The sequence below is a fragment of the Microcebus murinus genome, chromosome X (assembly GCF_040939455.1).
Source record: "Microcebus murinus isolate Inina chromosome X, M.murinus_Inina_mat1.0, whole genome shotgun sequence".
Classification (NCBI taxonomy): Eukaryota; Metazoa; Chordata; class Mammalia; order Primates; family Cheirogaleidae; genus Microcebus; species Microcebus murinus.
In genome coordinates, this window is record NC_134136.1 from 95,245,149 (window position 1) to 95,257,514 (window position 12,366).

Below are 12,366 nucleotides of genomic sequence, written 5' to 3' on the forward strand. Positions count from 1 at the left end.
TAATTGGTACCCACACCTTGGATCCCTCTGTTGTCTTTCCTCACTGTGACTTCTGGGCCCTTATCCCTCACCCCATCAGAGATGCTCAACTCAGTTGACACTCAGGAGACCTGCTACCTTTCTACAGGCACAAATGGCTCCCCACTGCAGCGCCATCATACATTAAACTCTTATTTCTGATCTCTAGCGCTATTCCAAATTCTAGTTTTCTATCAGAATACACTAGGGTATGGAAGTTTTATATATTTTACTATGTGTTGGGGGAAATTCACCCTTTTTAAAAACTCGTAAGTTTCTTAGCTTTGTGTTCATTTACTTCAATGAACTGTACAGTTATATTTTCAAGTTGACAAAAAGAAATCCCATTGATTGGTACAAAAGTGAATGCCACCTACCATTAGCTTTCTTCATATGCCTAGGTTCTGGTTTTCCCATTCAGAGTCATGACGTGTCTTTCCATTCACCCCTATTCTATTCTAACATTCCTTGATCAAGTTCTAGTTTGTTATTTTTAGGAATTTTATGGTTTTTTGGGGGAAATCTATTTCCTGTTTATTGTTAATATATAAGAAAACTATTGATTTTTGATAGTTGTCCCCTATGTGAAATTATTCTAACAGTTTCTCAGTTGTTACTCCTGGGTTTCCTGAAAAAAAGAGTACCTGCTTCTCATTTCTACTGCTTCTAATTATGTTCTCACTTCATTTTCTTACATAATTGCACTTCCTGAACAATGCCAAAGAATGAGGATGAAGGTTACCCTGTGCTGTGCCCCAATGTAATGGGTATACTTCTAGAAACAAATTAGTTCCTTACGTTTGCTTTCTAAAATTAGTTTACAGGCTGGGCACAGTGGCTCATGCCTGTAATCCCAGCACTTTGGGAGGCAAAGGTGGGAGGATTGCTTGAGGCCAGGAGTTAAAGATCAGCCTGGGCAACACAGCAAGATCCCATCTCTACAAAAAAATAGAAAAATTAGCCAGGTGTGGTGGCACATGCTGATAGTCCCAGCTACTTGGGAGGCTGAGGTAGGAGGACTGCTTGAGCACAGGAGTTTGAGGCTGCAGTGAGCTATGATGATGCCACTGCACTCCAGCCTGGGCAACAGAGCAGAAATCCTATCCCTAAAAATAAATAAATAATTTTTTAAAATTTAGTTTACAAAAGCCTTCGACTAATAGGAAACCTGTATATACTACAAAAAAATTCGCAATGTCCACAAACTAGACATTATTCTTAGGAATGACTGGCCACCAATGTAGGCGCTATAGCCGGAGCTCATAACGTAAGCTACTTCTAATGCCCCTGTCCGAGGCCTCCATGTGGAAACAGTACCTGCTCCTGTGCCCTGACCAGAAGTTTTGTCAGCAGAGCTGAGGAGGGCAACAATGACTGGGCCCTCGGTTCCTAATTCTAGTCCTGCTCACGTGGCTCCTTGTCTGGCCTGCTACTGTCTCCTGGGTAGTGAACAAGCCCGTGAGTTAGATGCCAAAAAAAAAAAAAAGCTATGTGCAATGTTCTTGTAGATTACAGTAAGGTTACCTGTCTTAGCCAGCCAGCAATCCCTTGCATTAGTGGTATGAAAGTACAGCAATGTTACTATACTCAGAAGTTCATCATGTTTCAGGACAGTCCATCACTTGATAGGCTTATTTACACAGTTGGCTCCATTTGGCACTAATAACAGGAATTTTTAACAAGTTTCATAAGGAAAGGACACCCACACTCACACAGGATTTGGGGGCTTTCTTCCACATGCGTTTTAAAAAATTTGGTTTCGGCACATTTCTTCATTGAGCTCACAGAAACAAACAAAGCACTAAGCAAGCCGCCGGACTCTTCAATGAAAATGTATTTCACATTAAACACAATGTACACGTCATGCAAACGAGGCATCAGCATGGTCACAATGGTGCTGTGAGGGAAAACAGATCACAAAACAGACATTTAGCAAAATAAAGCTATAAGAAAGATGACAAGGCATTTTTTTCAAAGTCAGACCATGCTATCATTTTTTGTGTGCTTGTCACAAAAGGGATTTCCCCCCTGCTATTCATCAAGATCAATGGCACTGCATTATTTGGAGGCATATATTTTATTTAGTATATACACATACACATACACAGTTTCCATAACTAATAAATTCTTAAAGTGTAGCTGGCTTTAAAAGCACATGAACAAGATTACTATTGAGACTTCTTTATATCTCCTGGTTGCAAACCTCTCTCAGAATTATGGAACTTTCTAAGCCCTTAATTGTACAAGTCAAAACAAAAAGTGTCAAAGAAGAAAAGGTTATTTTAATCTAAAAGTCACATTTTGCCACGAGACAAAATTAAGAAAACACACCATTATATGGCATAAAACGTGTGAAGTATACATTCTAGTGTCATTTTGTCCCCCCTTCAATTTTTTTTTATGTTAAAGCCTTATAAAGTGACATACTGGGTCCAATTTGGAGCCCCTTTGCCCCAGAGCACCATGATTTTCATTTGTGCCTGGTTTTCTTACAGTTGGGCAAACATAGGAGCAAACAACAAAAACTTCCAAGATCCAGTAGAAACACAATAGCAAGAACATGAAAACCAGCCACCTGCACGTGAGATACCTGATTCAGATTCATTCAGTGGGAAAGCCACTCGATGGTTTGGAGTGACTACAGTACAGAGATTTTAAGGTGTGACATGAAAGGGTCCTGGCTAGACTCAGTTGCCCACATATACAGGAATATGCATAAAAAACAAATCATTACATACTGTTTTTACTTCCTTACTCAACCAAACTTACTGCCTTAGCCCCAACAGAGTAACGTGGGGCAATGCATCTGCAGGTGGCAAAGCTTAATAATAACAACAAGAGGCTTCTTGATAGTACCCTCCAACAGAGAAAGGGGGGGGACTCCTGAATTTCTTTTCTTTCTCAACAAAGACAGGGAGATATGCAGCCCAGGTTGAGTATATGTTTAACTAGAGATTGGGTAAATGTCTCGATTATTTTACAGGAAAAGACATCTAGATGTTCATGTGTGCCAACTTTGGGAATAAGAATGGTTATAAAGTGAATTTCCGAGCCAGAATCACTCAGCTTATTGAGAAGGTCACTATGATAATAGAGAAGTACAGGAAGTGCTTTGTCAGCGGCTGAAGCTCATCAAGAGAACTGTAAAATGAAACTTTGCTAAAGCCCAACAAGGCGAAAGCCTCAAGGTTTCTACCAAGAGTGGCCAGTGTTTGACATACTACCTAGGAATACAGTGACATTCTGCTCTAATAACTTGGAAGCCAGCGGTGAAGGGCGACAGAAGCTTCAGGTGGCCAGCAGCCTGGATCTGACCACTAGCAGCTGCACGGGTTCTCCAAACACCACCTGTGGTAATTCAAAAACACAACCAGGTGAGAGCAACAAAAAACACCAAGTATTTTGCAGCATGTAGCATCTATTCTTGCACTAAAATGATCACATGGTGTGGTACTTTCTACCTTCTTGGTAATAATATTTTCCTTGGCTCATATGGTATTTCTCACGGAAGTGCTATGATATTTTGCACAGGACTATTCTTATAGGTGGGTCAAATTTTCCTTGTGTGGGACTTTCCCAAAACCTGCAGATGTTTAACGCCCCCAGCTTTGCTTTCCAAATGTCCCAGCCACTGTGACAACAAAAACCACCAACATGTTTCCAAACACCCCCTTGTGGGGGTGGTACCACCTTTGGTTGAGAACAATTTGAGAACCCGACTGTATCACAAATGAAAATATACGAGCAGCGTGAATGAAATGATTTAGTCAAGATTTGTTTTTGGCCAGGTGCAGTGGCTCACGCCTGTAATCCTAGCACTCTGAGAGACCAAGGCGGGCAGATCGCTCAAGGTCAGGAGTTCGAAGCCAGCCTGAGCAAGAGTGAGACCCCCGTCTCTACTAAAAATAGAAAGAAATTAATTGGCCAACTAAAAATATATAGAAAAAATTAGCCAGGCATGGTGGTGCATGCCTGTAGTCCCAGGTATTTGGGAGGCTGAGGCAGGAGGATTGCTTGAGCCCAGGAGTTGGAGGTTGCTGTGAGCTAGGCTGACGCCACGGCACTCTAGCCCGGGCAACAGAGTGAGACTCTGTCTCAAAAAAGAAAGATTTTTTTTTTTTTCTTTTAGACAGGGGCTTTGCACTTCTTTCAGTTAGAGATGCAAGAATAAATCTGAGGACCTATGAAAACTCTCATAGGTTTTGTGGGTTTTCTGGTCCTGACTGGATAATGAGGCAAGTGGACTGAAGGGAAGCTAATCAAGTCAAGGTTGCTACCAACAACAGACACCTCTCAATAAATACTAAACCGTGTAGATGTCAGGGAAGTAGCATGCTCAGGTGAATTAGTGTTTTGAGTGTCCAAGAAGGCAGCTGCTCTTCCAAACCAGGGATATATTAATAGTTTACTTTAAAAGTGACCTGCCATATACCCAAGGACCAAGAGAAGCAGTCTTAAACTTGTCTGCAGGCAAGAGCTCAGGTCAGGTAGAAATAAGTAGACAACACACAGTGACCTTGGCCATGTGGCCTCTCCAACCTGTTTTCTCATATGAGAAATAAAAAGGTTGGACTAAATCATTTCAGGCATCGACTTTCTGTCGGAGGAGTGGAGTATCATAAAAAAAACAAAATGGCTGAGAGAATGCTGAGAATATAGAAATGTTAAGAGTCTAAAACAGGAGGAGCAATTGGAATTAAGTTATGAAAGGATTTGGTGACAGATTCTAATTATGTTTTCATTATTCCAAAACAAGCCCCAGGCTGGGCGTGGTGGCTCATGCCTGTAATCCTAGCACTCTGGAAGGTCGAGGTGGGAGGATAGCTTGAGGTCAGGAATTCAAGACCAACCTGAACAAGAGCAAGAGCCAGACCCCATCTCTACTAAAAACAGAAAGAAATTATCTGGACAACTAAAAAATATATATGTAGAAAAAATTAGCTGGGCATGGTGGCATTTGCCTATAGTCCCAGCTACTCGGGAGGCTGAGGCAGGAGGATTGCCTGATCCCAGAAGTCTGAGGTTGCTGTGAGCTAGGCTGATGCCATGGCACTCTAGCCCAGGCAACAGCAAGACTCTGTGTCAAAGAAAACAAGCCCCAAATTGAAGCAAATCGAATGTGAGGTGTATATAAATATGTGCGCATAACTGCACGTAGATTGCATATAACCCATAGATAGTCTTACTCAAATGAGAATAGCTTCTAGAAGCACTTTGGCAAGAAAAGAGGCCAAAGGTGGGGGAAAAATCTTCAGGGCACCAAGTGCAGTTCTTCTCTACTTCAGGGGTGATCCAAGAACAATGTCTGCTTTGGGAACATCCAGAATGGGTCAACAGGACAGCAAATTGTTTGGCCCAATTTATATACATGTAAATGATTCCAGATAGAATGTGGGATGCCATTCCATAAAACTGGGGGATTCATTTTACTAACACTGCCTTATAACACTATCAGAGCATCCCTCCTTGCCTCTAAAAACGATGCTACCCAGTGAAAACTTCAGCCAGTGCTTCTCAACCTTCCCATCCAAACACCCCAAACGGCAGGGGCAGGACAGGGCAGAGCACGGCCGCTGAGGTCTTGCATATGAAGGAATTACTTGAAATTCATCTCGGTTCTTGTGTGTGTTGCAGTAGATACCATAATATATCTGTGTTTGCACTTTTCAAATAAAACTGACCATCCAGGAGCTGAGTGATGTCTATCCTACCTTCACACATCCAGTTAAAGAGTTATGGATTTAGATTATCATCAAAAGACTGTACCTTTCATTAGAGGGATGCGGTACTTGTCAACAGAAGGTGTCCAGAGCGGTTTCTTGGCCAGGACTGTTAAATCCTTCGATGAGGTTTTTGTTACAGTCGTCCAGGCTGAGGTTCTCACTGGATCTCTTGGGGAACGTAGGGGGCCCAGTGAAATCTAGGAGATCCTGAAGCGCTCGGGCATTACCAGTTCCATTTTGGTCCAGAGACACCCCAGGGATCATTTCACTCACTGGAGAAAATTCTGGGATAGAGATAAGCTCTTCTTTTGAAACAGGACTAGAAGAGATGAAAGGCAGAGACAGAGACACCGAGAGAGAATGAATATGAGGACTAAGCCCAACATAGTCATTCTATTCATAATATTTTGTTATACTGCTTTTCCAGAGAGATGGATTTAGAGTCAGAGTTTATGTGTGACACATTGTAAACAATACAAGTGAGCTCAAATCTGAGGACAGACAGTGGACATGAGGCCCTCACAGATGAAAACAGGGAAGAGAGGCCTGAGCAGGGCTGTGATGGCCGAGCTCATGCTGCCCAAAGAATGAAAGGAAAAAAACCCACGGGCACTAGCACTCTACTATGAAGAAGCAGGGCAATTCCAGGACTTCCAAAATGGGACATTCAAACAGGAAGCAAGTGCTGGAAGCTCAAAGTGAGCTGAGGAAGGGCCTAATTGACACCGGAGTTCCTGGTGCTGCTGCCTTGCTAGCAATGCCACCTTGGGCAAGCTGCTTTCCCTGCCTCGTGGCCCCCAGTTTCCTTCCCTTTAAAATGAGAAGAACAATCGTTTCTCCCTACTAGGGCTCCTAGGAGTGTGAGCTGGTCATGCGGGAACCGTTCACATGGAGCTACCTGAAGTGCTCAGTGAAGGTTGGGGACCCCCCACCACCCACCTAGTCACGTGCAGAGACTCTCACCTACTGCTTCCTCTCTACAGAGAGGCTGCCAATCCACCCTGACTTATCCAGCTCCCGCCCAGCCACACCTAGTCTTTTTTCTCTCCCCCTTCTCCCTAGAGACAGAAGGAGTTTTCATAGTTGTGTCAGCTACAGGCCTGGCCAACGAGCAAATTCAGGCTCAGAAGAGTGGTGGGCTGAGGGCCTGTTACCAGGAGTCTCTCTTTTTTTTATTTTTTTATTTTTATTTTTTGAGACAGAGTCTCGCTTTGTTGCCCAGGCTAGAGTGAGTGCCATGGTGTCAGCCTGGCTCACAGCAACCTCAATCTCCTGGGCTCAAGCTATCCTCCTGCCTCAGCCTCCCAAGTAGCTGGGACTACAGGCATGCGCCGCCATGCCCGGCTAATTTTTTATATATAGATTTTAGTTGGTCAATTCATTTCTTTCTATTTTTAGTAGAGACGGGGTCTCACTCAGGCTGGTTTCGAACTCCTGACCTTGAGCAATTCGCCCACCTTGGCCTCCCAGAATGCTAGGATTACAGGTGTGAGCTACCGCGCCCAGCCTACCAGGAGTCTCTTAACAGCCAGAGCAAGGCTGCTGCTAGGTTCTTCTTTTCTTCCTTGATGAGATCTTGGAGAAGAATCTAGAAAAAAACAGTTGAACTGCAAAAGCTCAGAGGAGCTGGCTCTGGTAGAAATTCATTCTCCAGAGCTCCTGTGGGACCAGCTGAGACTGTATCCTTGCTTAGCAGCTTCGCTCCTTCTCCTTTTTCCTGAAAAACTCCTGAGAGTCCTCTCCTAATAAATCACATGCCCTAGAAACTCCTGTCCCAGGCTCTGCTTTTAGAGAACCCAGCCCAAGACACCTGGTGTTATATTCCTGACAGCTTTCCTGTCATGTCAACCAAACCTGCTTTAGGTGATTTTGTCGTATAAAAGATGAAGAAACTAACTAAAAGGCAGTAGTTGTGTCTGCAGAAGAGATGAGGCTTAAACACAAGAGGAACGGATATACCTCACATCCATAGACTGAACTTCTTCGGTGGAATCATCCAGACTGTTTGACTTCCCATCAAGCGCATCCAGATGAACAAGTCCTCCGACTGGTTTAAGCCCATTAGAGAAAATGTCTCGGGGAAAAGTTTCTGGGGCAGCACGCCCCACACCATTAACTTCCTGGCAGGTGTTCAATCCATTGATTTCTGATCGAGAACACAAAGTCCTCGTGTTAATCATAAAATATCCCAAACAATGAAATAACAGGACATTTAGATCAAGGCAATTAAGTTAATCTTCTGCTGCCCCAATAATACAACATCTTTTGTGGAAAGAACTGTGAATAACCCCACGTAATCACCCACACACGGGAAAAGAAGACAAATTACATTATTAGCATCTGTGTGGAAACTCTATAGAAGAGAAGAGTCAGGTCTTGATAAAACCTGACCAGCAGTTAAGCTCCCTGAAAAGCAGAAGGAGCCAGCAGACAGCATGCCTCCTACACTGGGATTACTGGAGCAACCAAGGAACCTAGTGATTTCCCAAATGGAGCTGACAGACCCTGTGCTGGAGAGACACTCCTAGGGGAGGGAACCACACAGGTCCCTGCCAGCGGTCGCCCTGTTGGGACTCACGGGTGTTTTTCTCCTCCGGGAGAAAGTTTTATGAACTCTCGCTGCTAAAAGGAAGAACCCAAGAACCGGACCTCACGCTCACCTATTTTGTTGGGGACATCTGGTTTTGTCTTATTTTCCACACACACAGCAGGCTGAATCATCACTTTGGGGTCTTCTTTCTGAAAACAAATAGAGGGCGAATGAAAAGAGGGAAGGCTGACAGCACATAGAAAAACAGCACATAAAAAAAAAGTGCTTTTAAAAAGCAAGGACATTTGGAGCCCTTCTGGACCATCTTCCTGTTGTGTGGCAATTATATGAATCCTCAGTGGTGTTTCCCTTATTATTATGTCACTCTTCTCTTTGGTTCATGGACTGCTATGCCTCTCCCTGCATCCCCACCCCCACTGCTCTAAGGGAATCTTTTACCTGCCCAACCTCTGAAACTCCTCTTTCCTTTCTGGTACCCACACCCTCCTTAACCTAGCCAGGAACCTCTCCACGACCTACCATTTCACTGAATATTCTGCTGTTCTTTTCTGTTCTGCACATAAACTATTAAAATGATCATCTGAATTCCTACCTTCACTTCTGGAGACACATCACTCTTCCTTGTTCTCTTCATGATTTCATCTATTCTCTGGAAACCAAAAGGAAATCAAGTGAGAGGACTGTAAGATCAAAAACATATAAAAACAGCTGGGTCTATATGCAATTTCACATTTCTCAGAAAACTCAAAAAAGACACATGTCAGCAGAGGATAACAAGTATAAAAAGGTTTTCCATTGGTTTTGCAGATGTACAGCTCTGGCCCTATGAACAAAGTCAATGCTTGAGAAGTGAACTAGTATGTATCTAGAATCAACATTCAATTTATATCCCATCTTTCTCCTTAGGTTCCCTATAAGTCGACAAATCATCACTCATCATTAAAGAGGACCACCCTACAGAAAGCAAGGCTGAAGTGCAGCTCAGGAGGGAAGATTACAGAGGCTGGTCTCTCAGCTCCCAGGCCAAACCTAGAACACCATGAGAATTGACCTGTAAAATAAGCCTCCTTAAACCCAACTGTATCCATGAATACATTAAGTGTAAATGGACTAAACAATCCAATTAAAAGATAAGGACTGTCAAATGGGATTAAAACAGGGGTCCTCAAACTTTTTAAACAGGGGTCCAGTTCGCTGTCCCTCAGACCGTTGGAGGGCCATTGGAGAGTGAAGCACACCTTCCACACATGTGCACTGTGGGCCCAGGATGAGTTGGCTGCTAAGCAGGACAGGCAGTGGCGGCAAAAACACCCAGCAGGCCACATGTGGCCCGAGGGCCATAGTTTGAGGACATCTGGATTAAAATAACAAGTCCTGACTATATGCTGTTTATAAGAAACACACTTACACATAACACACAGAGATTCAAAGTAAAAGAATGGAAAAAGATTTACACTAATCATAAAATGCTGCCAAATCAGACTTTAAGATAAGAAATATTACTAAAGATAAAGGAGGGCATTTCATGATAAAGAGGTCAATTCAACAGAAAAACTTAACAACCTGCAATGTGTATCCATTTAATAGGGTTTCAAAATATGTAAAATAAAACTGACAGAACTGAAAGGAGAAATGGAAAAATCCATAATCACAGTTGGAATTTTTAACAGTCCTCTTTTAGTGACTGATAGAACAAGATGATGAAAAGATGAATAAAGATATAGATTTGAACAGCATTATCAATGAACTTGACCTAATTGACAATTCTAAGAGCACTCTACCCAATCATTGCAGAATAGAACTGGATTCACTTCCTGTTCCTGCCTTACCCTAAGTGCTCCTGTTTCCTCATCCCTTACCTTCTTCCTCTCCAGTCGCTCCTGCTCAATCTGCAGCATGATCTGTTCCCTTTCCAGACGCATCTGTTTAACTGCCTCCTGGGCCTTTGTTTCTGTTGTTTCCTTCTGACAGAAATAGGTCAATCAAGGCACACGCTTTACTAAGCTAAGAAAATGCTGTAGTAATTCCCTGGGCTTTGCACGTGTTCCTTCATCTCCTCGTATGCCCCAAAGTGGATGCTGCTTCAATATTCAATGTGGATTTATACAACCTGCTCTTATTACGCAGCAGATATGATTGGGCCTCATTCATATACCCTCAGTCTACCATGCAGATCACCTGCAGACAGTTCCCACATATGGCCAGGGCCTTTCTGTGTCTGTGGGCAGCCTCTGGCCACGAAGTGTGCATATGGCCAGAAGTTTCAGGGAGTTAATCACCCAAGGAGAGACCTTCCACAATGAGTGGCAGGAATTGGTAGATAAGTAGTCCTGTTTCCTCATCCCTCAGAGAGAGAATTCTAAGGCATGATCCAATCTCTCAGAAGGTCCTAATAGGATTGAGTTCCCATTGTCCACAGCAAGACACTCATCAATGCACTTACACTGGCTTTTTTCCCTGCCAACTTCCTGGGATCTCACCCCCAAATAAACTACTGGCACCTAAATTCTTATCCTCGGGTCTCCCCTCTGGAGAAACCCAAACTGACAGATGGCAAACATTACCAACTTCACTGTGACTGTCCCAAGCAACTTATATTTAATAACCATCCCAGATAATTTAAGAAAAAAACTTCAATATTATGAGTCATTAAAATTTAATTTTACCTAATATTAATTAAGGCCCTTACAAATGAGGAAAGTCTATGTGAAGACTTATACAGTACCTGCTTTTCAATCATGGCTTTCTCTTGCTTTTCTTGTTCTTGCTTTTCCTTTTCTTGCTTTTCTTTCAACAGTAGCTCCTCCTCAGCCTTCCGCTTGGCCTCCTCTGCGGCCTTTCTTTTCTCCTCTTCTTCCTGCCGCTTCTTTTCCTCTTCCTGCTGCTTCCTTTCTTCTTCCTGCTTACGGGCTGCTTCTTCTAGGCGAAGCCTTTCCTCCTCCGCCTTTCTTTTCAATTCCTCTCTCTCCAGCCTTTTGAGAACACAATTGTTGTTGGAAGAGGAAGACATGCTCGAATAGCAAACTGCCAAAGAACTGTGTGCTGACAGCAGAGACTAATGCTCTACATGTTAACAAATACGTGCATTTGAATTAGGACCCACATGATAAAAAACTCATCCTTCCCGGAAATCCACTCCAGTCCATATATTTACCAAAATACATTACCCAGGCCTGACTTTAAATTCTATAATACAACGACTAATGATGTATTGATTTGTGAAGCGTACTTTAGTGAGACACAGATGCTCCTTAGTCAATCTACAAATAACCACAATGAGAGAGAAAGCCAAGCCCCATCATTCTTATTTAATGGCAATTCTTAAAAAAATAAAAACACAAAACCTAAGCAGAATAAATATTTAAAACCAACTAAAAGCTAGAAAAAATGGGAAGTGTCTCAATGGCCACAAATGTGGCAGTCAGCATTTTAAGAGCAGTGACTATGAGCTTAAAAAGTTCCTTTTGGGTTCTACTTGGTATGTGACTTTTGAAGCAGTAAATGGAAGAAAATGCACAACAGAAACTTAACATTTAATATAGAAATTAAAGCATCTATTTTCCGTTTATCTTGGCAATCTTTAGAAATATATTTTAGCTTTTATTCTTTGCTATATGAAAATGAAGTGTTATTTAGACATTTTCATCCACAGACAGATGAGAGATTCATGATAAAGATTTCTAGCAGTGAGGGAAAATTCTATGAAGTTTAAAGGCTTGTTTTAACACCTCTAATGTTCTTCCTGCTCACGTGTACATCACTTTCCTTGAGTAATCACTAGCAATGTGACATATGGGCAAGACCCAAATTGGATTATGATTGTGCCACTCTGCTGTGTGATACTTGGAAAGTCACTCAACATTCCTGATGCCCATTTTAAAAATGGGAATAACCGTACTACTGCTCCATGACGTTATTGTGAGAATTAAATGAGATAATACATGGAAATGCCTGGCCCTAGAAAATTCTCAAATGTTAGCTTGTTTTATAATTTAAAATGTATCCTCCCTCCAACCCTCCATATCCTTTTAGGGACATCTTTAAATATGTATATCTTTTAGAAATTATCTTCAT

At 42.5% G+C, this 12,366-nt stretch overlaps 1 protein-coding gene across 1 annotated transcript in view; it reads right to left on the minus strand.

The window, feature by feature from the left end:
- Positions 1-1,328: 1,328 nt before the first annotated feature.
- The window catches only part of MAP7D2 (MAP7 domain containing 2), a 108,394-nt gene continuing 97,356 nt past the window's right edge, over positions 1,329-12,366 (minus strand). The window contains exons 12-18 of the mRNA XM_012784641.2: positions 11,018-11,264; positions 10,152-10,256; positions 8,885-8,941; positions 8,402-8,480; positions 7,701-7,887; positions 5,785-6,060; positions 1,329-3,366 (exon numbers count right to left, since the gene is read on the minus strand). Of these exons, the coding sequence (XP_012640095.2) occupies positions 5,811-6,060; positions 7,701-7,887; positions 8,402-8,480; positions 8,885-8,941; positions 10,152-10,256; positions 11,018-11,264 (925 nt within the window). The 3' untranslated portion in view covers positions 1,329-3,366; positions 5,785-5,810. The remainder of the gene's footprint in view (positions 3,367-5,784; positions 6,061-7,700; positions 7,888-8,401; positions 8,481-8,884; positions 8,942-10,151; positions 10,257-11,017; positions 11,265-12,366) is intronic.